At 47.2% G+C, this 26,919-nt stretch overlaps 1 protein-coding gene across 2 annotated transcripts in view; it reads left to right on the top strand.

Moving 5' to 3' along the window:
• The window catches only part of slc9a7 (solute carrier family 9 member 7), a 195,250-nt gene that overhangs the window by 57,030 nt on the left and 111,301 nt on the right, over window positions 1–26,919 (top strand). For both annotated transcript variants that reach the window (XM_070892484.1, XM_070892483.1), the window contains exon 2: window positions 24,152–24,354. In XM_070892484.1, the coding sequence (XP_070748585.1) occupies window positions 24,152–24,354 (203 nt within the window). The remainder of the gene's footprint in view (window positions 1–24,151; window positions 24,355–26,919) is intronic.

Raw genomic sequence — 26,919 nt, 5'->3', positions numbered from 1 at the left:
TTCCCTTCTTCCAATCCCGCACTCTCTTGAGTCGTGCGCTCTCGTGCTTCCCGCCGCCATTCCCCCCCAATCCCACTCCACCATCCCTCCCCGCCCATTCCCCAACTCCACTGCAACACCAGAATAACAGCACATAATATCATGTCCCTGTTTTTATCTGCACAGCCCTTTTCCCCCCCCCCCCCCCCCCCCAAACCCGGGTTGCCAACTCTGGATGTATTCCTGGAGGAAATGTCATCACATTGGAAGAAAGGACCGAGTGTAACGTTGACAAGTTTGCTGACGATACAAAGATGGGAGGAAAAGCAAGGTGTGAGAAGGACATAGACAGGCTAAGTGAGTAGGCAAAAATTTGGCAGATGGAGTATAATGTTGGACAGTGTGAGGTCATGCACTTTGGCCGAAATAAACTAAAAGCAAGTTATTATTTAAATGGAGAAAGATTGCAAAGTGCTGCAGTACAGCGGGACCTGGGGGTACTTGTGCATGAAACAGAAAAGGTTAGTATGCAGGTACAGCAAGTGATCAGGAAGGCCAATGGAATCTTGGCCTTTATTGCAAAAGGGATGGAGTATAAAAGCAGAGAAATCTTGCTACAGCTATGCAAGATATTGGTGAGGCCACACCTGGAATACTGCGTGCAGTTTTGTTTTCCTTATTTACGAAAGCATATACTTGCTTTGGAGGCAGTTCAGAGAAGGTTCACTAGGTTGATTCCGGGGATGAGGGGGTTGACTTATGAGGAAAGGTTGAGTAGGTTGGGCCTCTACTTATTGGAATTCAGAAGAATGAGAGGTGATCTTATCGAAACGTATAAGATTATGAGGGGGCTTGACAAGGTGGATGCAGAGAGGATGTTTCCACTGATGGGGGAGACTAGAACTAGGGGGTATAATCTTAGAATAAGGGGTCGCCCATTTAAAACAGAGTGAGAGACGAAATTCCTCCTCCTCGTAAATCTGTGGAATTCGCTGTCTCAGAGAGCTGTGGAAGCCGGGACATTTAAGACCGAGATAGACAGCTTCTTAACTGATAAAGGATTAAGGGGTTATGGAGAGCGGGCAGGAAAGTGGAGTTGAGTCCATGATCGGATCAGCCATGATCGTATTGAATAGTGGAGCTGTATGGCGGCCTACTCCTGTTTCTTATGTTCCTATGACCCCCATCTCCGAACACCCCGCCCAAACAGCTCTTTTTCCCCATCTCCAATATAGTGCTCGCAGCTGTGGCCAGGAGATTAATCTTTAATTCCTGGAGACTCCAGGACAATCCTAGAGGCTAGTCAACAGAAATGAATAGTGGGAATGGACTGCGGACTCTCCAAGCCACCCCATCGCTACATTATTCTCGCAGTGTGGAAACCCAAAAGCAGTTGTGTTAATACTGATCATATGAGTACTAGCGAGATCAATAAATGCATATTTAAAATGGTAAATAAATATAAATATAAAAGGACTCTGGTTGTTTCCCATTCAATCGCTGATATTGAAATCGCACAGCCAAAGGACAGAGCATAAATTTTCAGTTAAAACGCCTCAAGATCTGATTGCACTCTGAGTGTGAGGTTTGCCATGCACCATACCTCCAGCGGCGAACTCGCTCATATCTGGCTAACCGTGAGGCACAGACCAAGATCAGCATGGCCAGTGAAACATGCAGAGGCTGGAACTCTGAAATAAAATCTAGAAAGTGCCGGGATCACTCAGCAGGTCAGGCATCATCTCTGGAGTGAGAAACATAAGCTTAACGTTTTGGGTCGAGGACCTTTTTGGCAAGAGACGAAAGGTCATCGACCTGACACATTGACCCTATGTTTCTCTCTCCACAGCTGTTGCCTAAGCATGACCAGGCTCATTTCAATTGGCATTGTACCAAGAGGTCACATCCTGGCACAGGTTGTAATGTATCCAGTGGGATAGACGGGGCAAGTGTATTCTGGTATCAATACCCAGATGATGGGGGAGTAGTTTAAAAAAAATCCAGTTTTAATATTTTTTGTGCTGTCTATTAAATTGTATATTCCAATAATTTTATTTAAAAAAAATCTTGAGTGAACTGATTGCTTCATGATCAGTGACTGTTACTGACTGCTGTTCTTTTGAACTTCGAGTGGTGCTTTCATAAGAACATTATGTTCATCTCCTATTTTGTTTATGTTCTAACATAAGAATTCAGAGCAGGTGTAGGCCGTGCGGCCCCTCGAGCCTGCTCCGCCATTCAATAAGATCGTGACTCCACTTTCCCATCTGATCGCCATATCCCTTGATTCCCCTCGAGTCCAAAAATCTCTCTATCTCAGCCTTGAATACACTCAACGACTGAACATCCACAGCCTTCTGGGGTAGATGATTCCAAAGATTCACAACCCTCTGAGTGAAGAAATGTCTCCTCATCTCAGATATAAATGGTCGACTCCTTATCCTGAGACTATGCCCCCGAGTTCTAAACTCTCCAGCCAGGGGAAACATCCTTTCAGTATCTACCCTGTCAGTCACCCTCAGAATCTTGTATGTTTCAAAGAGATCACCTCTCATTGGTCTAAACTCCAGAGAGTATAGGCCCATTCTACACAATCTCTCCTCATAGGACAGCCCTTTCATCCCAGGAATCAATCAAATGAATGTTCGTTGCACCATCACTAAGGCAAGTATATCCTTCCTTAGGTACGGAGACCAAAACTGTGCACTGTACTCCAGGTGTGGTCCTGCCAAAACCCTGTACGTCATTGGCTGTAAAGTGCTTGGGGAGGGGGGGGGGGGGGGGAAGGGGAAGGGAGGGGAGGTCTTGAGGTCGTGAAAGGTGTTACATAAAATGTTCAATCTTTGTTTATTTATTTAGATCAAAATGTTGTATTCCTGGAACAGCAAATAAGTGACCAGAGAGGAAATGTACCAATCGATAAGTAGAAAAGAGGAATGAAACTATTCAATGCAGAGAGATTTGGGCATCATTGTACAGGAAACACAGAGTTAGCATACAGGTACAGCAAGCAATTAGGAAGGCAAGACTTACTTACTCTTGTACTCCGACCTACTTGCAGTAAAGGCCAACATGCCATTTGCCTTCCTAATTGCTTGCTGTACCTGTATGCTAACTCTGTGTTTCCTGTACAATGATGCCCAAATCTCCCTGCATTGAATAGTTTCATTCCTCTTTTCTACTTATCGATTGGTACATTTCCTCTCTGGTCACTTATTTGCTGTTCCAGGAATACAACATTTTGATCTAAATAAATAAACAAAGATTGAACATTTTATGTAACACCTTTCACGACCTCAAGACCTCCCCTCTCTTTTCCCCCCACCCCCCAAGCACTTTACAGCCAATGACGTACTTTTGAAGGGTAGTCACTGTTGCAGAGGAAACGTTACAAGGACACCCTCAAAGCCTCCCTGAAGAAGTGCGACATCCCCACTGACACCTGGGAGTCCCTGGCCAAAGACCGCCCTAAGTGGAGGAAATGCATCCGGGAAGGCGCTGAGCTCCTCGAGTCTCATCGCCGAGAGCATGCAGAAAACAAGCGCAGGCCGCGGAAGGAGCGTGCGGCAAACCAGTCCCACCCTCCCTTACCTTCAACGACTGTCTGTCCCACCTGTGACGGGGACTGTGGTTCTCGTATTGGACTGTTCAGCCACCGAAGAACTCATGCTAAGAGTGGATGCAAGTCTTCCACGATTCCGAGGGACTGCCTATGATGATGATGATGATGATGATGTAGGGAAATGAGGCAGCCAATTTGCGTACAACACGGTAGTTTTAACCAAATTGACAACATTTTTGGAAAAACTTGATTTAGTTCAACTTTTTCTGGGCTGCTGTTGGCGGATGCTCACTTTTGATTTGTAGTTTATTAAATGTCATGATTTATTATTCATTCCCACTTGCTACTCAATGATCAACCTCTCAAAAGCTGATGTAGCTTCAACAAGCTGACACAACCCTAATAAAGCTGACAGCTCAAATACCCACTGACAAATTGAAAGCAGCTTCAAATATGGGCACATGATCAGAACCTGAATAACTTAAATTGTACATAAGTTAAATTCTGTCTGTATAGAATTCCCAGATTTTCACCAGTGTTTCGGATCGTAATTTAAAAAAAAACATTTTTGGGATGTGGGCGTCACTGTCAAGGCCAGCATTTATTGCCCATCCCTAATTGCCCGTGAAAATGTGGTGATGAGCCGTCTTCTTGAACCGCTGCAGTCCGTGTGGTGAAGGTACTCCCACAGTGCTGTTAGGGAGGGAGTTCCAGGATTTTGATCCAGCGACGATGAAGGAACGGCGATATATTTTCAGGTCGGGATGGTGTGTGACTTGGAGGGGAACGTGGAGGTGGTGGTGTTCCCATGAGCCTGCTGCCCTTGTCCTTCTCGGTGGTGAAGGTCGCAGGTTAAAAGATGCTGTCAAAGAAAAGCATTTTGACATTGTTTTTTTTTAAAAAAAATTGAAACCTTGTCTGCGACATGAAAACAAGCAGTTATGCCAAGAGTCCAGTGGGACATGAGCTTGTAACTTAAGCTGCAAGTATTCCTAACACATTTATCACTGGTGTTGTAGGGAAAGTGAGCTCACAGATTCAGAAACAGAGATGATTTTTCATGCTATTTCCTGTCTGCCACCAAATGACAGACTGAGCCAGTGGGGGGCCTATGTATTTCTTCAATCCCTAAATGCACATATATTTTTGATTTCTGAGCATGCATGCAAGAAAATTGTGAGTTATTCTCCGATGACTTGGCCAAAAAGGGCCTCGTGTTGTTTAATATAAAAACAAACCGATTACCATCAGCAAAGGCTGATAGAGCTGCAAGCTGCTGACTGTAAATGTGAAGGTGAATGGTTGGCATATATGCCTGATAGACGAGTTGTGGTTTGAGGTTGAAGCTTCAGCGCGTGTGACCCAGAGGTTTCCATGATGTGCAGTGTGACCTGGAAGTGCGATGAGCAATCTGAAATATGCACCATGGGTATGTTCGTATAGAGGTTATTGTACTGGCCCAGCAATCCAGAGATTGTGAGTTCAAAGTTCACCACGGCAAGTTGTGAAACTGAACTCGTTAAATCTGGTAACTTTTGCGGACTGGAAAAATTAACCATTTAAAGCTGCTGGATTATTCTTTTATATATAAAAGAAACCCACAACTGGTTGTCCTTCAGGGCAGGAAACCTGCCACCGTTACACCCTCCTATCCAATGTTCCCTCTAAGCCGCACAGTAATGGTAAGTTCCTGTGCAGGCCGTTCAGGCTTTCGCATTGCAAACATGCGGAGAAATTTAAAGGGACCGCGCATTTAAAGATCATCATCATAGGGCAGTTTCTTGGAATCGAGGAAGACTTGCTTCCACTCTTAAAATGAGTCCTTAGGTGGCTGAACAGTCCAATAAGAGAGCCACAGTCCCTGTCACAGGTGGGACAGATCGTCGTTGAGGGTAAGGGAGGGTGGGACAGGTTTGCCACACACACTTTCCGCTGCCTGCGCTTGATTTCTGCATGCTCTCGCCGATGAGACTCGAGGTGCTCAGCACCCTCCCGGATGCATTTCCTCCACTCAGGGCGGTCTTTGGCCAAGGACTCCCAGCTGTCGGTGGGGATGTCGCACTTTATCAAGGAAGCTTTGAGGGTGTCCTTGTAATGTTTTCTCTGCCCATCTTTGGCTCATTTGCCGTGAAGGAGTTCTGAGTAGTGCGCTTGCTTTGGGAGTCTTGTGTCAGGCATGCGAACAATGTGGCCTGCCCAGCAGAACTGATCAAGTGTGGTCAGTGCTTCAATGCTGGGGATGTTGGCCTGGTTGAGGACGTTAATGTTGGTGCGTCTGTCCTCCCAGGGGATTTGTAGAATCTTGTGGAGACATCGTTGGTGGTATTTCTCCAGCGACTTGAGGTGTCTACTGTACATGGTCCATGTCTCTGAGCCATACAGGAGGGCGGGTATTATTACAGCCCTGTAGACCATGAGCTTGGTGGCAGATTTGAGGGCCTGGACTTCGAACACTCTTTTCCTCAGGCGGCCGAAGGAGCTTCTTCCTCCGTTTCGGATGCTCACAAAAGTTCGTCAACATCCACCGCCTACTCCACGACGAATTGCAGGCCGTGATCCATTACAGACCCAATCCACATCCGGACCAGGGTCAAACAGGGCTGCTTCATCGCCCCTGTCTTCTCAATCTTCCTCGCTGCCATGCTCCACCTCAGTCAACAAACTCCCCGCTGGAGTGGAACTAAACTACTGAAGCAGTGGGAACCTGTTCAATCTTCGTCGTCTCCAGGCCAGGTCCAAGACCACCCCAACCTCTGCCATTTAAAGAAACAGGCCGGGCAAAACAAAGCACAGCTAACCATGCTCCTATCCCTCAGGGTAACTGGGGATGGACAATTGGTGCTTCCTTGTCCACATTCCAACAACAAATTAAAAATATATATTTTTTTTAATCAAGGGAACAGGATCAGGCCATTCAGTCCTGCCCCCCCCCCCGGAGCCTGTTCCGCTTGGTTCATCTTTACCTGAACTCCACTTACCTACCTTTTTTCTCTCTCCCTTGATATTTTTACCGAACAGAAATCGATATCCATCTCTAAAATTTCAATTGACTCGGCATCCATAGCCTTTAAGGGAGAGAGCGTATCAGATTTCCACTTCCTGATTGAACACCGAACTCTCCGAGCTCTATTTTTAGGATTATGCCTCCTTGTTCTGAATGACCCCACCAGTCGAACTAGTTTCCCTGTGTTTACCTTTTATCATTTTAGAGAACTTGATCAGTTCACTCCGCAGCCGTGCAAACTCCAGGGAACCCAGACCAAGTTTATGCTGGCTGTTTTCCTAATTTAACCCATAAAAACGGGGGAGTGGGTCGAGCTGAAGTGCTCTTGCAGAGAGCCAGCACGGGCTCGACAGGCCAAATGACCACCTCCTGTGCTGTAACCATTCTATGATTCTAAACCTCTATCATTCAGGTAAATCTGTACCCCCTCCAAGGTTAATATCTCTTTCCTGACATTCACTGCCCAAAAATGAACACCATACACCAGATGGCATTTGACCAGGGCTCTGTATAACTCGAGCATCAGTTCCTCACTTCTGTAATCCAAGCCTCTTGAGTTAAAGGCCAACATTCAATTAGCTTTTTTGAATTACTTGTACACTAGCTTTTAGTGGTTTGTGTACACAGACACTCTCATCCCTTTGGCACTCCACAGTTCCTCGTCTCATGCCATTAAGAAAATAATACAGGCTAAATATAGATAGATATGGCAGGTGACGTAGAAATATTTAAAGGGCATTAATTCAGTCTGTGCCTTGCCGCTCAAGCTTTGTCTGCTTTCAATCTAATGTTCTCCTGGGATCACTTGGATTGAATGTGGTCTTTATAATTGCCTTCCTAATGCCCATTCGTTTATACCTCCATCGCAAGAGGATGGAACGTGGTTGCATCTTGGCTGTTCTCCACAACGCAATCAAATCTTGCCTTGGAACATTTGGATAAGGACGGTGTTGGTGAAAAAGCTGTAAAATGTTCCATTTCATTTCAAATTGGTTGGAATCAGCCTCATGAGGGTTAGTCTGTTGATAGTGTAGACAGTGCTGGGTTTGCTAGTGCCAGCAATTGTAAAAGCTAATGAAAAACACTTGAAAGTGCAAATCTATTTATGAATCGCTTGGGTGTAAGATGCTATTATATAAAGGGTCTACTTCCCTTCAGGAGACAGATTTCTTCCCCTGCCGATACCTATTTTATAAAAAGAAATAAACAATATGCCAAGAACACTATCCACAGTGAGCCTTATAACAACAACGAACATCTAATACAAGAACATAAGAAATGGGAGCAGGAGGAGGTCATTTGGCCCCTCAAGCCTACCCGCCATTCAATACAATTATGGCTGATCTGATCTTGGCCTCAACTCCATTTTCCTGTCCCCTCCCCATAACCCCTGATTCCCCTACAGTTCAAATATCTGTCTATCTCCACCTTAAATATATTCGCAGCTTCCACAGCACTCTGGGGCAGAGAATTCCATAGATTTACAACTCTCTGAGAGAAACATAGAAAACATAGAAAATAGGTGCAGGAGTAGGCCATTCAGCCCTTCGAGCCTGCACCACCATTCAATAAGATCATGGCTGATCATTCCCTCAGTACCCCTTTCCTGGTTTCTCGCCATACCCCTTGATCCTTTTAGCCATAAGGGCCATATCTAACTCCCTCTTGAAGAAATTTCTCCTCATTTCAGTTTTAAATGGGCGGCCCCTTATTCTAAGACTATGACTCTAGTTTTAATTTCCCCTATAAATGGAAATATCCTCTCTGCATCCACCTTGTCGAGCCCCCTCATTATCTTCTATAGATATGTGAAGAGAAAAAGCTTAGTGAAAACAAACATAGGTCCCTTGCGGTCAGATTCAGGTGAATTTATAATGGGGAACCAAGAAATGTCGGACCAGTTAAACAAATACTTCGGTTCTGTTTTCACGAAGGAAGACACAAATAACCTTCCGGAAATACTAGGGGACCGAGGGCCTAGTGAGAAGGAGGAACTGAAGGAAATCCTTATTAGTCAGGAAATTGTGTTAGGGAAATTGATGGGATTGAAGGCAGATAAATCCCCAGAACCTGATAGTCTGCATCCCAAAGTACTTAAGGAAGTGGCCCTAGAAATAGTGGATGCATTGGTGATCAACTGTGGATCAGTTCCTATGGACTGGAGGGTAGCCAATGTAACCCCACTTTTTAAAAAAGGAGGGAGAGAGAAAACAGGGAATTACAGACCGGTCAGCCTGACATCGGTAGTGGGTAAAATGATGGAATCAATTATTAAGGATGTCATCGCAGTGCATTTGGAAAGAGGTAATATGATAGGTCCAAGTCAGCATGGATTTGTGAAAGGGAAATCATGCTTGACAAATCTTCTGGAATTTTTTGAGGATGTTTCCAGTAGAGTGGATAAGGGAGAACCAGTCGATGTGGTATATTTGGACTTTCAGAAGGCTTTCGACAAGGTCCCACACAAGAGATTAATGTGCAAAGTTAAAGCACATGGGATTGGGGGTAGTGTGCTGACATGGATTGAGAACTGGTTGTCAGACAGGAAGCAAAGAGTAGGAGTAAATGGGGACTTTTCAGAATGGCAGGCAGTGACTAGTGGGGTACCGCAAGGTTCTGTGCTGGGGCCCCAGCTGTTTACACTGTACATTAATGATTTAGACGAGGGGATTAAATGTAGTATCTCCAAATTTGCGGATGACACTAAGTTGGGTGGCAGTGTGAGCTGCAAGGAGGATTCTATGAGGCTGCAGAGCGACTTGGATAGGTTAGGTGAGTGGGCAAATGCATGGCAGATGAAGTATAATGTGGATAAATGTGAGGTTATCCACTTTGGTGGTAAAAACAGAGAGACAGACTATTATCTGAATGGTGACAGATTAGGAAAAGGAGAGGTGCAACGAGACCTGGGTGTCATGGTACATCAGTCATTGAAGGTTGGCATGCAGGTACAGCAGGCGGTTAAGAAAGCAAATGGCATGTTGGCCTTCATAGCGAGGGGATTTGAGTACAAGGGCAGGGAGGTGTTGCTACAATTGTACAGGGCCTTGGTGAGGCCACACCTGGAGTATTGTGTACAGTTTTGGTCTCCTAACCTGAGGAAGGACATTCTTGCTATTGAGGGAGTGCAGCGAAGGTTCACCAGACTGATTCCCGGGATGGCGGGACTGACCTATCAAGAAAGACTGGATCAACTGGGCTTGTATTCACTGGAGTTCAGAAGAATGAGAGGGGACCTCATAGAAACGTTTAAAATTCTGACTGGGTTAGACAGGTTAGATGCAGGAAGAATGTTCCCAATGTTGGGGAAGTCCAGAACCAGGGGACACAGTCTAAGGATAAGGGGGAAGCCATTTAGGACTGAGATGAGGAGGAATTTCTTCACCCAGAGAGTGGTGAACCTGTGGAATTCTCTACCACAGAAAGTTGTTGAGGCCAATTCACTAAATATATTCAAAAAGGAGTTAGATGAAGTCCTTACTACTAGGGGAATCAAGGGGTATGGTGAGAAAGCAGGAATGGGATACTGAAGTTGCATGTTCAGCCATGAACTCATTGAATGGCGGTGCAGGCTAGAAGGGCCGAATGGCCTACTCCTGCACCTATTTTCTATGTTTCTATGTCTATGTTTCTACATCAGTAGTGGGGAAAATGTTGGAATCAATTATTAAAGATGAAATAGCAGCGCATTTGGAAAGCAGTGACAGGTTCGGTCCAAGTCAGTATGGATTTATGAAATGGAAATCATGCTTGACCAGTCTTCTGAAATTTTTTGAGGATGTATGTAACTAGTAGAGTGGACAAGGGAGAACCAGTGGATGTGGTGTATTTGGACTTTCAAAAGGCTTTTGACAAGGTCCCACACAAGAGATTGGTGTGCAAAATTAAAGCACATGGTATTGGGGTAATGTACTGACATGGATAGAGAACTGGTTGGCAGAAAGGAAGCAGAGAGTCGGGATAAACTGGTCCATTTTCAGAATGGCAGGCAGTGATTAGTGGAGTACCGCAGGGCTCAGTGCTGGGACCTCAGCTCTTCACAATATACATTAATGATTTAGATGATGGAATTGAGTATAATATCTCCAAGTTTGCAGATGACACTAAGTTGGGTGGCGGTGTGAGCTGTGAGGACGCTAAAAGGCTGCAGGGTGACTTGGACAAGTTAGGTGAGTGGGCAAATACATGGCAGAGGCAGTATAATGTGGATAAATGTGAGGTTATCCACTTTGGTGGCAAAAACAAGAAGGCAGAATATTATCTGAATGGTGGCAGATTAGGAAGGGGGGAGGTGCAACGAGACCTGGGTGTCATGGTTCATCAATCATTGAAAGTTGGCATGCAGGTACAGCAGGCAGTGAAGAAAGCAAATGGTATGTTGGCCTTCATAGCTAGGGAATTTGTGTATAGGAGCAGGGAGGTATCACTGCAGTTATACAGGGCCTTGATGAGGCCTCACTTGGAATATTGTGTTCAGTTTTGGTCTTCTAATCTGAGGAAGGACGTTCTTGCTATTGATGGAGTACAGCAAAGGTTCACCAGACTGATTCCCAGAATGGCGGGACTGACATATGAGGAGAGACTGGATCAACTGGGTCTTTATTCACTGGAGTTTAGAAAGATGAGAGGGGATCTCATAGAAACTTACAAGATTCTGGCGGTACTGGACAGGTTAGATGCGGGAAGAATGTTCCCGATGATGGGGAAATCCAGAACCAGGAGACACAGTCTTGGGATACGGGGTAGGCCATTTAGGACTGAGATGAGGATGAACTTCTTCACTCAGAGTTGTTAACCTGTGGAATTCCCTACCGCAGAGAGTTGTTGATGCCACTTCATTGGATATATTCAAGAGGGAGTTGGATACGGCCCTTGCGGTTAAAGGGATCAAAGGGTATGGAGAGAAAGCAGGAAAGGGGTACTGAGGGAATGATCAGCCATGATCTTATTGAATGGTGGTGCAGGCTCGAAGGCAGAATGGCCTACTCCTGCACCTATTTTCTGTGTTTCTATGTTTTGATAAGACCATCTCCCATTCTTTTGAACTCCAATTTGTATAGGCCCAACCTACACAACCTATCTTCATAAGTCTGGAATCAACCTAGTGAACCTTCTCTGAACTGCCTCCAATGCAAGTATATCCTTCCTTAAATATGGAGACCAAAACTGTACACAGTACTCTAGGTGTGGCCTCACCAACACCCTGTACAGTTGTAGCAGGACTTCTCTGCTTTTATACTCTATCCCCCTTGCAATAAGGGCCAACATTCCATTTGCCTTCCTGATTACTTGCTGCACCTACATACTAACTTTTTGTGTTTCATGCACACGGACCCCCAGGTCCCTCTGTACTGAGTATTTTGCAATTTTTCTCCATTTAAATTATAATTTGCTTTTCTATTATTTCTGCTGAAATATTCTCTTGAGAGCAGAGAAGGTTGAGAGGAGATTTAATGGAGGTGTTCAAAATCATGAGGGGTCTGGACCAGAGTAGATAGAGAGAAACTGTTCCCATTCGCGGAAGGGTCGAGAACCAGAGGACACAGATTCAACGTGATTGGTGGAAGAACCAAAGGCGACATGGGGGGAAACGTTTTTATGCAGCGAGTGGTTAGAATCTGGAATGCAATGCCTGAAAAGGTGGTGGAGGCAGATTCAATTGTGGCTTTCAAAAGGGAATTGGATAAGTACCTGAAGGAAATTTATTTTTGCAGGGCAACGGGGAAAGGGCGAGCGAGTGGGACTAGCTGAAGTGCTCTTGCAGAGTGCCAGCACGGGCTCAACGGGCCAAATTACCTCCTTCTGTGCTGCAATCATCATAGGCATTCCCTCGGAATCAAGGAAGACTTGCTTCCACTCTAAACACTCTAAGGTGGCTGAACATTCCAATTCGAAAACCACAGTCTCTGTCACAGATGGGACAGATAGTCGTTGAGGGAAAGGGTGGGTGGGACTGGTTTGCTGCACGCTCTTTCCGCTGCCTGCACGTGATTTCTGCCTGCTCTCGGCGATGAGACTCGAGGTGCTCAGCGCCCTCCCGGATGCACTTCCTCCACTTAGGGCAGTCTTTGGCCAGGGACTCCCACGTGTCAGTGGGGATGTAGCACTTTACCAGGGAGGCTTTGAGGGTGTCCTTGTAACGTTTTCTCTGCCCACCTTTGGCTTGTTTGCTGTGAAGGAGTTCCGAGTAGAGCACTTGCTTTGGGAGTCTCGTGTCTGGCATGCGAACAATGTGGCCTGCCCAGCGGAGCTGATCAAGTGTGGTCAGTGCTTCAATGCTGGGGATATTGGCCTGGTGTGCTGTAACCATTCTACGATTCCATTCTGAGTGGCAGGGGGAGGCAGAGGCAGAGGCAGAGGCAGGAGAGAGAGACCGAATGACGGTGAATGACAATTGCCAGCTCCACCAGGTCTGTCAGCAGTCTCCCCGTCACTGCTGCAGTCTGCCCCCTGTCGTGGTTTTACCTGGAGTTGCCCTTGCTGTGGTGAGACAGGCCGGGCGATCAGCTGGTTTCCCAAGCTTTGAACAAACACCCACCCATCGCCACCCCTGCACCATTTGCATGTAACCGAGCAGACAGGCGCTAGCGGGCTGAGATTCCTGCTTTGTGGGGACGTGAGAAATGACGTGTCCCGGTTGAGGGTTAAGAATCCACCAATAAACCTTCTAGTTCCATTTTTCCCCCTCCTCCTCTGCCATGCTGCCCAACTTCAGGTTTTTGCAAAATGAAGATGATTGTTGAAAATCTTTTTGAATGCCCCAATGACTTGGAGGTGAATTGGATGATGGGGCTCATGCCATGTACAGTTGTCCCTTGTACCAAATGCAACTGAATCATCAGGAGCTTCTCTGTTGCTGCCGGGCATTTACGAGTGACTGAGCCCAACGTGAGAACCATAGGTCTTCTCACAAGCCAAAGGATGGTCTCCCTGGAGCCAGTCAGTCGCTGTTTGCAACCACCGTGTGACTTTCTGATTTTCCTGTTTTTTGTTCTGAAATTATCCTGGCATTTGTTTTCAAAGTGAGGGACATTGCAACCTATGAAGTGTTATTCTCTACCAGTTGTTAGCGGGAACATTAAATAGCCTGAGGTTGTTTTTCATTGTGCCTTTGTTCCACTTTTGCTCAATGCAGGAATACTTGTCCATTTTCAGCTCACGTAACAGCTGAACAATGTGATTCATTCAATGAAGCCGTGCTTTGTCGAACACCATGTTGATGCCAATTGTACCTGCTCTTGACAAGACTTCAGCATTGGCAACCTTGTCTTGCCGTGGATAATATGTGGAATTTTCTAGTTCCTTCATGTGCCTTGCAACTCGACAAGACTTGACACTAAAAAAGAAAGACTTGCATTTTTATCGTGCCTTTCACAACCACCGGACGTCTCAAAGCACTTTACAGCCAATGAAGTACTTTTGGAGTGTAGTCACTGTGGGAAACGCAGCAGCCAACTTGCAAACTACCACAAACAGCAACGTGATGATGACCAGATAATCTGTTTTTATTGTGTAGATTGAGGGATAAATATTGGCCATGACACCGGGGGATAACTCCCTTGCTCTTCTTCAAAATAGTGCCATGGGACCTTTTACGTCCCCCTGAGACAGCAGACCTCTCATCCGAAAGAGGGAACCTCTGGTAGTGCAGCACTCCCTCAGCACTGCACTGGAGTGTCGGCCTAGATTTTTTTTTTGTGCCTATGTACCTGGAGTGGGACTTGAACCCACAACCTTCTGACTCTGAGGCAAGTGTGCTACCAACTGAGCCACAGCTGACATAGTCTTTCACCTGCTTGGCATTGAAATATTTGGTGGGTTTGATATAATGGTTTGGCTGAAGGTCCACACCACAGTAGTGTTCTCCATTTATTTGTACGCCCCGAGAGGCATTGATGTGCTCCAGCTTCCACTGGAAAGAAATGGAAGAAGTCCATGTGCTGCCTGCAACGCGTCAAATGGCGCAGCCACATTGCCAATGCTGAATCTGGTTCTGATGAATGTGACCTGGAAAGCTTGAGTGCTCCTTGCTGAAGAACTGAGTAGGGTCAACAACTGACTGGCTGGCAACATCCCCAGTGACACCTGGGAGTCCCTGGCCCAAGACTGCCCTAAATGGAGGAAGTGCATCCGAGAGGGCGCTGAGCACCTCGAGTCTCAACGCCAAGAGCATGCAGAAATCAAGCGCAGGCAGCGGAAAGAGCCTGCGGCAAACCAGTTCCACCCACCCCTTCCCTCAACGACTATCTGTCCCACCTATGATGGGTCTGTGGCTCTCGTATTGAATTGTTCAGCCACCAAAGAACTCATTTCAGGAGTGGAAGCAAGTCTTCCTCGATTCCGAGGGACTGCTGATGATGATGATGATGGCTGGCCAGCATTCTGTAGACTGTGGCATGTGTCACAGGTGGATGCAACACAATAGTAGGGCAAGCAAGAGCAGACCACGGCAATTCCAAGAACTTCTATGATTCTATAGAATCTGGCTGGCCAGATCTTGAGTTTCAACATCTGAGAAGCAAGATGGCAATATCTGTGAGGAGAGATTGAGTAGACTAGGCATATATTCTCTAGTGTTTAGAAGAATGAGAGGTGATCTCATTCAAACATACACATTTCTTACGGGGCTAGACAGGGTAGATGCAGAGAGAATGTTTCCCCTGGTTGGGGAGTCGAGAACCAGGGATCACAGTCTCAGAATAAGGGGTCGGCCATTTAGGACTGAGATGAGGAGAAATTTCTTCACTCAGAGGGTGGTGAATCTTTGGAATTCTCTACCCCAGAGGGCAGTGGAGGCTCAGTCTTTGAGTATATTCAAAACGGAGATCGATATATTTTTGGATATTAAGGGAGTCAAGAGATATGGGGATAGTGCAGGGAAGTGGAGTTGAGGTAGAAGATCAGCCATGATCTCATTGAATGGTCGGGCAGGCTCGAGGGGCCGAATGGTCGACTCCTGCTCCTATTTCTTATGTTGCTGTGTTCTTATCTTCATCCACAAGGGGCTCATTTTGAAACATTAACGTCTGCAGTTCGGAGACCTGCTTAATAGGCCATCAGAGACAGAAGAGGTGCTTAACTGCTTGCCACGTTGTATGGTGCCTGCCAGGGAGGGTTGTTTACCTACCCTTAATGAGACTGAAAGGCCATCAAAGATTGTACAGATGAAAACTGGAAAAAAGCTTCAAGTCCAAATGGAATCCCTGCCAGAAATTTTTGGGCTCCGGACTTGAGACAAAATCTAGACTGATGCTTGCTTCAGTGCAGTGCTTGAATGCTATATTGTCAAGGCTGCCATTTTTCAGAGATGTTAAAGCAAAGCACCACCCTCTCTGGTGGATGCAGAGATCCCACTGCACGATTCACATAAGAGCAATAGAGCTCTCTTGGGTGTCCTGCTCCACTTTTATCCTTCAACCAACATCCCCAAAACCGACTAACAGGCTGTTTATCTCCTCGTTGTTTCTGGGACCTTGTTGCGTGCAAATTGGCTGCAATGAATGCGTTTCAAAAGTACCTCACTAACTGTAAAGTACTACAGGACGTCCTGAGGTACTGTACAACTTGTCTGTGCTATTAAACCATATAACGCTTGGTGCTCACTTTAGCTTTTTATTACTCTTGGACCTTTTTGTTGACTACCTCTGCGTCAAGTTGTCAAACCCTTTGGAGCAGCATCACCATTATATAACTAAGCTTTAATAAGTTTTACAATTGCACGATTCAGCCAGGTCTTGGTCACTCAATTAACATCCAAGCAATGGTGAGTTCCGTTTATAATTGCTCCCATTGACACAGAAACACAATAAAGTAAATAAACAAGACACCTCGCATATTTAAAATTAATTGAAATTGAATCAAATTAAATGTTTTAGGAAAAAAAATGTTTTAATAGGGTGAAGAATAAACATACCTTAATGGACAGGGTTTTCAATATAAAAATTTGTGATAACATTTAATTTTTCCATCTTTTAAAACTCTTACACTGATAAAAGCAGGCCTTACGCCTGCTTTTACCATGGGGTAAGAGTTTTAAGGACATTCGCTGGGCAGGAGTTGCGCAAATAGCCCAAATCTCCACCCGGGAAGGCCCTTCCCCCGGGGATGCGTGTGATCTGGCAAAAGACATTGACGGATCGCAAGTGCCAGGTTTAGGCGCATGTGCTTTGCACGCCTAAATCCGGAACTTGCGGGGCCTCTTCGGGCACGTGCGCTCATTGTACACAACCGGAGAGGCCGCAATTTATGGCCCATTAACTCACTTCTCTCAACTGCAATCAGCATTTGGACAGAAAGTGTGAGAGAGTGTTGGTGCTCTAACCTGTCGAGTGTGGAGCACCCATAAGACACTGAGCCATATAGATCAGAAAGATCTCCGGTTCAATTCCCAGTCTGTGCTGTGTTGGGCTTGAATCTGCAATTGGTTTCCCCCTTCTCCTGAGCTGTGCCATCTGGTTAACTGCTGCCCTGCCTGCTTTCCACCACACTCTCCCCCACAACTCCCCCTCACCAGGAGCGGGCAGGGCAGCTGGACCACAGTCGGACATTTTCAGTCCTGTCCATTCCGCTTTTTAAATTAATTGCAGTTTTCCATCAGTGTAGGTAAAGGATCACATGCCTTGTACTGTATGAAACCGTTATCCCAGTAGTGAGATGGATGTCACTGTTGATGAAACCTCGACTGCACTGCTTCTACCGTGGCCATTTTGTCACGTGAAAAAGGCTGTGTAAACAGAGGAGACAGCTCCGCGCCCCCTTGTGTTTGTGTCTTGTCCATGAGCAATTACTGTTTTGTCACCACCATCATAGGCAGTCCCTCGGGATCGAGGAAGACTTGCTTCCACTCTTAACACAAGTCCTGAGGTGGCTGTACAGTCCAATACGAGAACCACAGTCCCTGTCACAGGTGGGACAGACAGTCGTTGAGGGAAAGGGGTGGGTGGGACTGGTTTGCCTTTCCGCTGCTTGTGCTTGATTTCTGCATGCTCTCTGGTTTTGTAGGTCAGTGGTGAAGGGGACATTTTTATAACCGGAAGTGAGCACAAAACTGTGGTCACGCAAAGTCATAAATGGAGTGAGTCAGAAGCTTGGCAAATGGTCCTATCCTCGGACTTAATTGTTGAGTGGTACAAATCCTGCTCCCACATGGCTTAATTTTTCATTAAAAAAAACATTAGTCCCCCCCCCCTGTCCCGTGTCTTACTCATTCCCTAATTAAGCAGGGCTCGACAGATGACCCAATCCTAAGCGTCTGTTGATCTGCGTTAGAGTACTGGCTGCATGGGATGCAGAGGGGCATGTGGTGATCGAGATTTTTCAGTTTTCATTTCCACTTCCTTCCCACCCTTCTGCTCAGTGCCTCTTCTCCATAAGACCAGCTTATAGCATCAATGCTCTAATGGAGAATTTTATTGTCCGAAAGATGGTTCCGCTGACAATGTCAGTGTGCACTGCGTTGCAGCCTGTCCATCAGAAAGAAAGATCTTTTCGCTACCTCGGCATGCCCCGATGTGCTTCGCAGCCAATGAAGTACTTTTTTTTTTTGAAGTGCAGTCACTGTTGCAATGTCGTACCTGTACACACAGCAGCCAATTTGCGCACAGCAAGCTCCCACAAACGGCAATGAAATAAGTGGCCAGATAATCCGTTTTAGGTGTCGTTTGTGGGAGAACTCCCCTGCTCTTCTTCGAAAGAGCATGTAATCTTTTACTCCCAACTGAGAGGGCAGACGGGGCCTCCATTTAACGTCTTGTCCGAAAGATGGCTCCCCTAACAATGCAGCGCTCTCGCAGTACTGCACTGGAGTGTCAGGCTGGATTCTGTGCTCAAGTCTCTGAAGTGGCACTTAACTGTCAGACTTCGTCGTTTTGAAAGGAAAAAGTAAAAAAAAAATGTTGGCTTGTACTGAATTGTTTTGGACATCCAGCATGAAAGATTCAGGGCTATCTCTGTTCTTTTAAATTCCATCTATGTGCATAGAAACATAGAAACATAGAAAGTAGGTACAGGAGTAGGCCATTCGGCCCTTCTAGCCTGCACCGCCATTCAATGAGTTCATGGCTGAACATTCAACTTCAGTACCCCATTCCTGCTTTCTCGCCATACCCCTTGATCCCCCGAGTAGTAAGGACCTCATCTAACTCCTTTTTGAATATATTTAGTGAATTGGCCTCAACAACTTTCTGTGGTAGAGAATTCCACAGGTTCACCACTCTCTGGGTGAAGAAGTTCCTCCGCATCTCGGTCCTAAATGGCTTACCCCTTATCCTTAGACTGTGACCTCTGGTTCTGGGCTTCCCCAACATTGGGAACATTCTTCCTGCATCTAACCTGTCTAACCCCGTCAGAATTTTAAATGTTTCTATGAGGTCCCCTCTCATTCTTCTGAACTCCAGTGAATACAAGCCCAGTTGATCCAGTCTTTCTTGATAGGTCAGTCCCACCATCCCGGGAATCAGTCTGGTGAACCTTCGCTGCACTCCCTCAATAGCAAGAATGTCCTTCCTCAGGTTAGGAGACCAAAACTGTACACAATACTCCAGGTGTGGCCTCACCAATGCCCTGTACAACTGTAGCAACACCTCCCTGCCCCTGTACTCAAATCCCCTTGCTATGAAGGCCAACATGCCATTTGCTTTCTTAACCGCCTGCTGCACCTGCATGCCAACCTTCAATGACTGATGTACCATGACACCCAGGTCTCTTTGCACCTCCCCTTTTCCTAATCTGTCACCATTCAGATAATAGTCTGTCTCTCTGTTTTTACCACCAAAGTGGATAACCTCACATTTATCCACATTATACTTCATCTGCCATGCATTTGCCCACTCACCTAACCTATCCAAGTCGCTCTGCAGCCTCACAGCATCCTCCTCACAGCTCACACTGCCACCCAACTTAGTGTCATCCGCAAATTTGGAGATACTACATTTAATCCCCTCATCTAAATCATTAATGTACAGTGTAAACAGCTGGGGCCCCAGCACAGAACCTTGCGGTACCCCACTAGTCACTGCCTGCCATTCTGAAAAGTACCCATTTACTCCTACTCTTTGCTTCCTGTCTGACAACCAGTTCTCAATCCATGTCAGCACACTACCCCCAATCCTCTAACTTTGCACATCAATCTCTTGTGTGGGACCTTGTCGAACGCCTTCTGAAAGTCCAAATATACCACATCAACTGGTTCTCCCTTGTCCACTCTACTGGAAACATCCTCAAAAAATTCCAGAAGATTTGTCAAGCATGATTTCCCTTTCACAAATCCTGCTGACTTGGACCTATCAGGTCACCTCTTTCCAAATGCACTGCTATGACATCCTTAATAATTGATTCCATCATTTTACCCCCTACCGATGTCAGGCTGACCGGTCTATAATTCCCTGTTTTCCCTCTCCCTCCTTTTTTAAAAAGTGGGGTTACATTGGCTACCCTCCACTCTATAGGAACTGATCCAGAGTCAATGGAATGTTGGAAAATGACTGTCAATGCATCCACTATTTCCAAGGCCACCTCCTTAAGTACTCTGGGATGCAGTCCATCGGGCCCTGGGGATTTATCGGCCTTCAATCCCATCAATTTCCCCAACACAATTTCCCGGCTAATAAGGATTTCCCTCAGTTCCCCCTCCTTACTAGACCCCCCGACCCCTTTTATAACCGGAAGGTTGTTTGTGTCCTCCTTCGTGAACCAAAGTACTTGTTCAATTGGTCCGCCATTTCTTTGTTCCCCGTTATGACTTCCCCTGATTCTGACTGCAGGGGACCTACGTTTGTCTTTACTAACCTTTTTCTCTTTACATATCTATCGAAAGTTTTGCAATCCGTCTTAATGTTCCCTGCAAGCTTCTTCTCATACTCCATTTTCCCTGCCCCAATCAAACCCTTTGTCCTCCTCTGCTGAGTTCTAAATTTCTCCCAATCCCCAGGTTCGCTGCTATTTCTGGCCAATTTGTATGCCACTTCCTTGGCTTTAATACTATCCCTGATTTCCCTTGATAGCCACGGTTGAGCCACCTTCCCTTTTTTATTTTTATGCCAGCCAGGAATGTACAATTGTTGTAGTTCATCCATGCGGTCTCTAAATGTCTGCCATTGCCCATCCACAGTCAACCTCTTAAGTATCATTCGCCAATCCATCCCAGCCAATTCACGCCTCATACCTTCAAAGTTACCCTTCTTTAAGTTCCGGACCATGGTCTCTGAATTAACTGTTTCATTCTCCATCCTAATGCAGAATTCCACCATATTATGGTCACTCTTCCCCAAGGGGCCTCGCACAACGAGATTGCTAATTAATATCCTCTCATTACATAACACCCAGTCTAAGATGGCCTCCCCCCTAGTTGGTTCCTCGACATATTGGTCTAAAAAACCATCCCTTCTGCACTCCAGGAAATCCTCCTTCATCGTATTGCTTCCAGTTTGGTTAGCCCAATCTATGTGCATATTAAAGTCACCCATTATAACTGCTGCACCTTTATTGCATGCACCCCTAATTTCCTGTTTGATGCCCTCCCGAACATCACTACTACTGTTTGGAGGTCTGTACACAACTCCCACTAATGTTTTTTGCCCTTTGGTGTTCTGTAGCCCTACCCATATAGATTCCACATCATCCAAGCTAATGTCCTTCCTAACTATTGCCTTAATCTCCTCCTTAACCAGCAATGCTACCCCACCTCCTTTTCCTTTTATTCTATCCTTCCTGAATGTTGAATACCCCTGGATGTTGAGTTCCCAGCCCTGATCATCCTGGAGCCACGTCTCCGTAATCCCAATCACATCATATTTGTTAACATCTATTTGCACAGTTAATTCATCCACCTTATTGCGGATACTCCTTGCATTAAGACACAAAGCCTTTAGGCTTGTTTTTTTAACACCCTCTGTCCTTTTAGAATTTTGCTGTACAATGGTCCTTTTTGTTCTTTGCCTTGGGTTTCTCTGCCCTCCACTTTTCCTCATCTCCTTTCTGTCTTTTGCTTTTGCCTCCTTTTTGTTTCCCTCTATCTCCCTGCATTGGTTCCCATCCCCCTGCCATATTAGTTTAACTCCTCCCCAACAGCACTAGCAAACACTCCCCCGAGGACATTGGTTCCGATTCTGCCCAGGTGCAGACCGTCCGGATTGTACTGGTCCCACCTCCCCCAGAACCGGTTCCAATGCCCCAGGAATTTGAATCCCTCCCTGCTGCACCATTGCTCAAGCCATGTATTCATCTGAGCTATCCTGCGATTCCTACTCTGACTAGCTTCTGTTCTGTTCTTCTGTTGGGTGGGTCAACCACTCCTTTGTTTAAAGTGATCTGAAAGTTAGTGTGTCTACAAATTATTAGGTAGATAATTCTGACCTCTTGAGCATCCCTGATTCTAATCACTCAACTATTGGTGGCTGTGCCTTCTGTTGCCTAGGCCCCAAGCTCTGGAACTCCCTGCCTAAACCTCTCCGCCTCTCTACCTTTCTGTCTTCCTTTTAGATGCTCCTGAAAATATTTGGTCACCTGGGCTAATTTCTACTTCCGTAGTTCGGTGTCAAATTTTTAATCTCATAATACTCCTGTGCAGTGCCTTGGGACATATAAAATTCTGACGGGATTGGACAGGTTAGATGCAAGAAGAATGTTCCCGATGTTGGGGAAGTCCAGAACAAGGGGTCACAGTCTAAGGATAAGGGGTAAGCCATTTAGGACCGAGATGAGGAGAAACTTCTTCACCCAGAGAGTGGTGAACCTGTGGAACTCTCTACCACAGAGTTGTTGAGGTCAGTTCGTTAGATAAATTCAAAAGGGAGTTAGATGTGGACCTCACAGCTAAAGGGATCAAGGGGTATGGAGAGAAAGCAGGAATGGGGTACTGAAATTGCATGATCAGCCATGATCATATTGAATGGTGGTGCAGGCTCAAAGGGCCGAATGGCCTATTCCTGCACCTATTTTCTATGTTTCTATGTTTCACTATGTTAAAGGTGCGATATAAATACAAGTTGTTGATTGAGAGAACTTATTTCCTCTGGTGGGGGGCGTCCAGAACACAGGGGCATAACCTTCGATTTATAACTAAACTGATCAGGGGTGATGTCAGGAAGCACCTCTTCATAAAGAGCAGTGGAAATCTTGAAAACTCTCCCCCAAAAAGCTGTTGAGGTTAGGGACATCAACAAAAAATTTCAACACAGAGATTGATAGATTTTTGTTGGGCAAGGGTATTAAAGGTTTCGGAACCAAGGCGGGTAGATAGTTAAGATACAGATCAGCCATGATCTAATTGAATCTCGATTATTGAACCAGGGAGATGATTAGTCCAAAAACTACATAATCACATAATTGTGCTGATGACTTGTTTCTGAGAGGCAATGTTTTATGTACTTTAATTTGGTTTCATATGAATCGTATACCTGTTCTGAGAGGTTGTAGTTGCAGTCGAGAGGCTGACTGGCTCACTCCTGTTTCTCTGTACCCTCCTATTACCGTAATGAGTTTATTGGGCTGCCACTGAGTATGAGGATACGGCTCTGGCAATTGTACCTGCTGGTTCAGTTGGGAATATGTCGATATCAAGCTGCTATTATGCTAGTGTATCAGTAAGTAAAATGGTACAGCACAGAAGAAGGTCATTCGGCCCATCGTACCTGTGTTGGCTCTTTGAAAGTGCTCTCCAGTTTCAGTCCCATTCCCCTGCCCTTTCCACACAGCCCTGCAAAATGTTCCCCTTCAAGTATTTATCCAGTTCCCTTTTGAAAGTTATTGAGCTTGCTCCCACCACCCTTTCAGGTTGTGCGGTCCAGATCAGATCAAGCCACTGTGATTTTTTTTTTTAAAGTTCTCATCTCGCCTTCAGTTCTTTTGCCTATCTGTGTCCTCCTGGTTAATGAAACTTCTGCCACTGGGAGTGCTCCTCAAAACCCTTCATGAGAAGGTGACCGATTTCTGTTTGTTGTCATATAACCAGACTGGTCACAGATGTCGCAAGAACTCATCTTCCTACTCTGCCATCTGTCAGTTGCCTGCAGCGGTCTGCTCGCTGCAGCCCTTCCAATTCCGGCTGAAAGACATCCCATCATCCTGTGAGTGGTTGCTGATATTGAGCCATGCATGATATGTGTCCTGATGATTGCTCTCCTTTTAATTCATTCTCCAGGATGCGGGCGTCGCTGGCAAGGCCGGCATTTATTGCCCAACACTAGTTGCCCTTGAGAAAGTGGTGGTGAGCCGCCGCAGTCCGTGTGGTGAACGTACTCCCACAGTGCTGTTAGGGAGGGAGTTCCAGCATTTTGACCCAGCCACGATGATACAGGAACGGCGATATATTTCCAAGTCGGCATGGTCCGTGACTTGGAGGTGACTGTGTTCCCATGCGCCTGCTGCCTTTGTCCCTCTGGGTGGCCACGGGTTTGGCAGGTACTTCACTGGCGAGTTGCTGGAATGCATCCTGTGGATGGTCGACACTGCAACCGTGATTTGCGTACTCTGTTCCCGCACGTAGCTTGCTTCTGTTACAAATTTCCCATATCCCGACGAATGCTGCAGCAGCCCTGGAATTGGAAAATGTGTTGCAAATGTGCCGTGTAACGAGCGTGTTCCTTAACAACCGATGTGTTTGGTTTCAGGGCTCCTAGTGGGAGTGATCCTCAGGTATGGCATCCCCTCCACCAACAGCCATGGTAAGGTTCCTATTGGCTGTGCGCTGCAGAACAGGGCAGTGACCACTCTACTGGTGAACGTCAGTGGAAAGTTTTACGAATACTCCTTGAAAGGGGAAATAAATTCTGGGGAAATAAACAATGTGGAACAAGATGACATGCTGAGAAAGGTAAGAGATCTTTTATACTTCTGGTGCTGCAGTCTCTAGATTGATTTATTTAACGTTTAATGCACCTCTGTACTCATGCAGGGTCCCCCAAATGTTGCCTTCAAGACCTCTGATTGTTCATTAAAGAAAATATCATGGCCAAAAATTGAAGAATTTGATTCCCAAAATGGCACTAAAGATCCCAGAATCCCGAAGTGATGTAAGCAGAATTTGACATAGTCGGTCTCCATTGCTCGGTGGTCCTAGAACATAAGAACATAAGAAGTAGGAGTAGGCTATACGGCCCCTCGAGCCGGCTCCGCCATTCACTAAGATCATGGCTGATCATCGACCTCAACTCCACTTTCCCGCCCGATCTCCATATCTTTTAATATCCCTCGAAATCGAGGAAGACTTACACTTTAAAAGTAAGTTCTTAGGTGACTGAACAGTCCAATACAGGAATTACAGTCTCTGTCACAGGTGGGACAGACAGTCGTTGGAGGAAAGGGTGGATGGGGAGTCTAGTTTGCCGCACACTCCTTCTGCTGCCTGCGCTTGATTTCTGCATGCTCTCGGTGATGAGACTTCAGGTGCTCGGCGCCCTCCCGGTTGCACTTCCTCCAATTGGGGCAGTCTTTGGCCAGAGATTCCCAGGTGTCGGTGGGGATGTTGCATTTTATCAAGGAGGCTTTGAGGGTGTCCTTGTAACGTTTCCTCTGCCCACCTTGGGCTCGCTTGCCATGTAGGAGTTCTGAGTAGAGCGATGGCCTAGACTCCAAGGCTCCAAGTTTCCACATGATTTGCTCCTGATTTTTAGGAGCAACTGGTGTAGAACGGAGTATCTTAGAAATCGGAATTCTCGTCATTTAGTTTGTTCCAGTTCTAGTCAGTTAGAACAGTTTCACTTTGGAACAGAATTTTTTTTTTCAAAAGGGGGCGTGTCCGGCCACTTACGCCTGTTTTCAAAGTTTCGTCAGTGAAAACTTACTCCAAACTAACTTAGAATGGAGTAAGTGAAGATTTTTGTACGCTCGAGAAAACCTTGTCTACACTTTAGAAAATCAGGCGTAGGTTACAAATCAGGCGTAGGGAATGGGGGGGGAGGGAAAGTTTACAAACATTAAACACTTCAGTTTTACAAATAAAGAGCCATCATCAATAATAAATGATAAATACATCAATAAATCAACCAATAAATCAATCAAAAAAAATTAATAAGAAATAATTTTTTTTTTTTTAAATCAATAAATAAAACATTTTCTACTTACCGACTGCAGCACCGGGAGCCCTCCAACAGCGTGCTGGGATGCCCCCACCCCCCACAGTGTGTCTCTGTCAGTGTCTCTATCTCTCTGTCTGTCTGTGTGTCTCTTATTCTCTGTCTGTCAGTGTCTGTGTTTCTGACAGCGAGGGGAGGGGAGGGGGAGGAGAGGGGGGTAGAGGGGAGGGGGAGGGATGGGGGAGAAGGGGGAGGGATGGGGTGGGGAGGGGGAGAGAAGGGGATGAAGGGGAGATGGGGGGGAAGAGAAGGAGATGGGGGGAAGAGAAGGAGATGGGGGGGTAGGGGAAGGAGATTGGGGGGGGGGGGGGGAAGGAGATTGGGGGGGGGGGGAGGCGATTGGGGGGAGACTGAACAGGCCGGGCCCGAGACTTCGTCAGGGCCCGTCCCCAGCACCAGATTTACAGGTAGGTGGTGTTGGGTCGGGTCGGGGGGTGGTGGGAGGGAGGTCGGTTCGGTTCGGGTCGGGGGGAGGGAGGGAGGGAGGAATGGAGAGGGAGGTCAGGTCGGATCCAGTCCGGGGGCAGGGGGGGGGAGTGGGTGTCGGGATCGGGGGGGTGGCGGGGAGCGGGTGTCGGGTCCGGTCCGGGGGCGGGGGGGGGAGCGGGTGTCCGGTCCGGGGGCGGGGGGGGAGCGGGTGTCGGGTCCGGTCCGAGGGGTGGCAGGGAGCGGGTGTCTGGTCCGGGGGGGGGGGGGGTGCGGGGAGCGGGTGTCGGGTCCGGGGGTGTGGCGGGGAGCGGGTGTCGGGTCCGGGGGTGTGGCGGGGAGCGGGTGTCGGGTCCGGTCCGAGGGGTGGCAGGGAGCGGGTGTCCGGTCCGGGGGGGGGGGGGGGGGGGGGGGAGCAGGTGTCGGGTCCGGGGGTGTGGCGGGGAGCGGGTGTCGGGTCCGGTCCGGGGGGGGGGGGGGTGCGGGGAGCGGGTGTCGGGTCCGGGGGTGTGGCGGGGAGCGGGTGTCGGGTCCGGTCCGGGGGGGAGGGGGGGGGGTGCGGGGAGCGGGTGTCGGGTCCGGGGGTGTGGCGGGGAGCGGGTGTCGGGTCCGGTCCGAGGGGGTGCGTGGAGTGGGTGTCGGGTCCAGTCCGGGGGGGGGGAGCGGGTGTCGGGTCCAGTCCGGGGGGGTGGCGGGGAGCGGGTGTCGGGGGCGGTGGGGGAGCGGGTGTCGGGTCCGGTCCGAGGGGGTGCGTGGAGCAGGTGTCGGGTCCGGTCCGGGGGCGGGGGAGAGAGCGGGTGTCTGGTCCGGTCAGGAGGGGGGCGTGGAGCGGGTGTCTGGTCCGGTCCGGGGGTGGGGGGAGCGGGTGTAGGGTGCGG

Source organism: Pristiophorus japonicus, chromosome 10 (genome assembly GCF_044704955.1).
Source record: "Pristiophorus japonicus isolate sPriJap1 chromosome 10, sPriJap1.hap1, whole genome shotgun sequence".
In the NCBI taxonomy this organism is placed as follows: domain Eukaryota; kingdom Metazoa; phylum Chordata; class Chondrichthyes; family Pristiophoridae; genus Pristiophorus; species Pristiophorus japonicus.
This window is presented reverse-complemented; position numbering and strand designations above follow the sequence as displayed.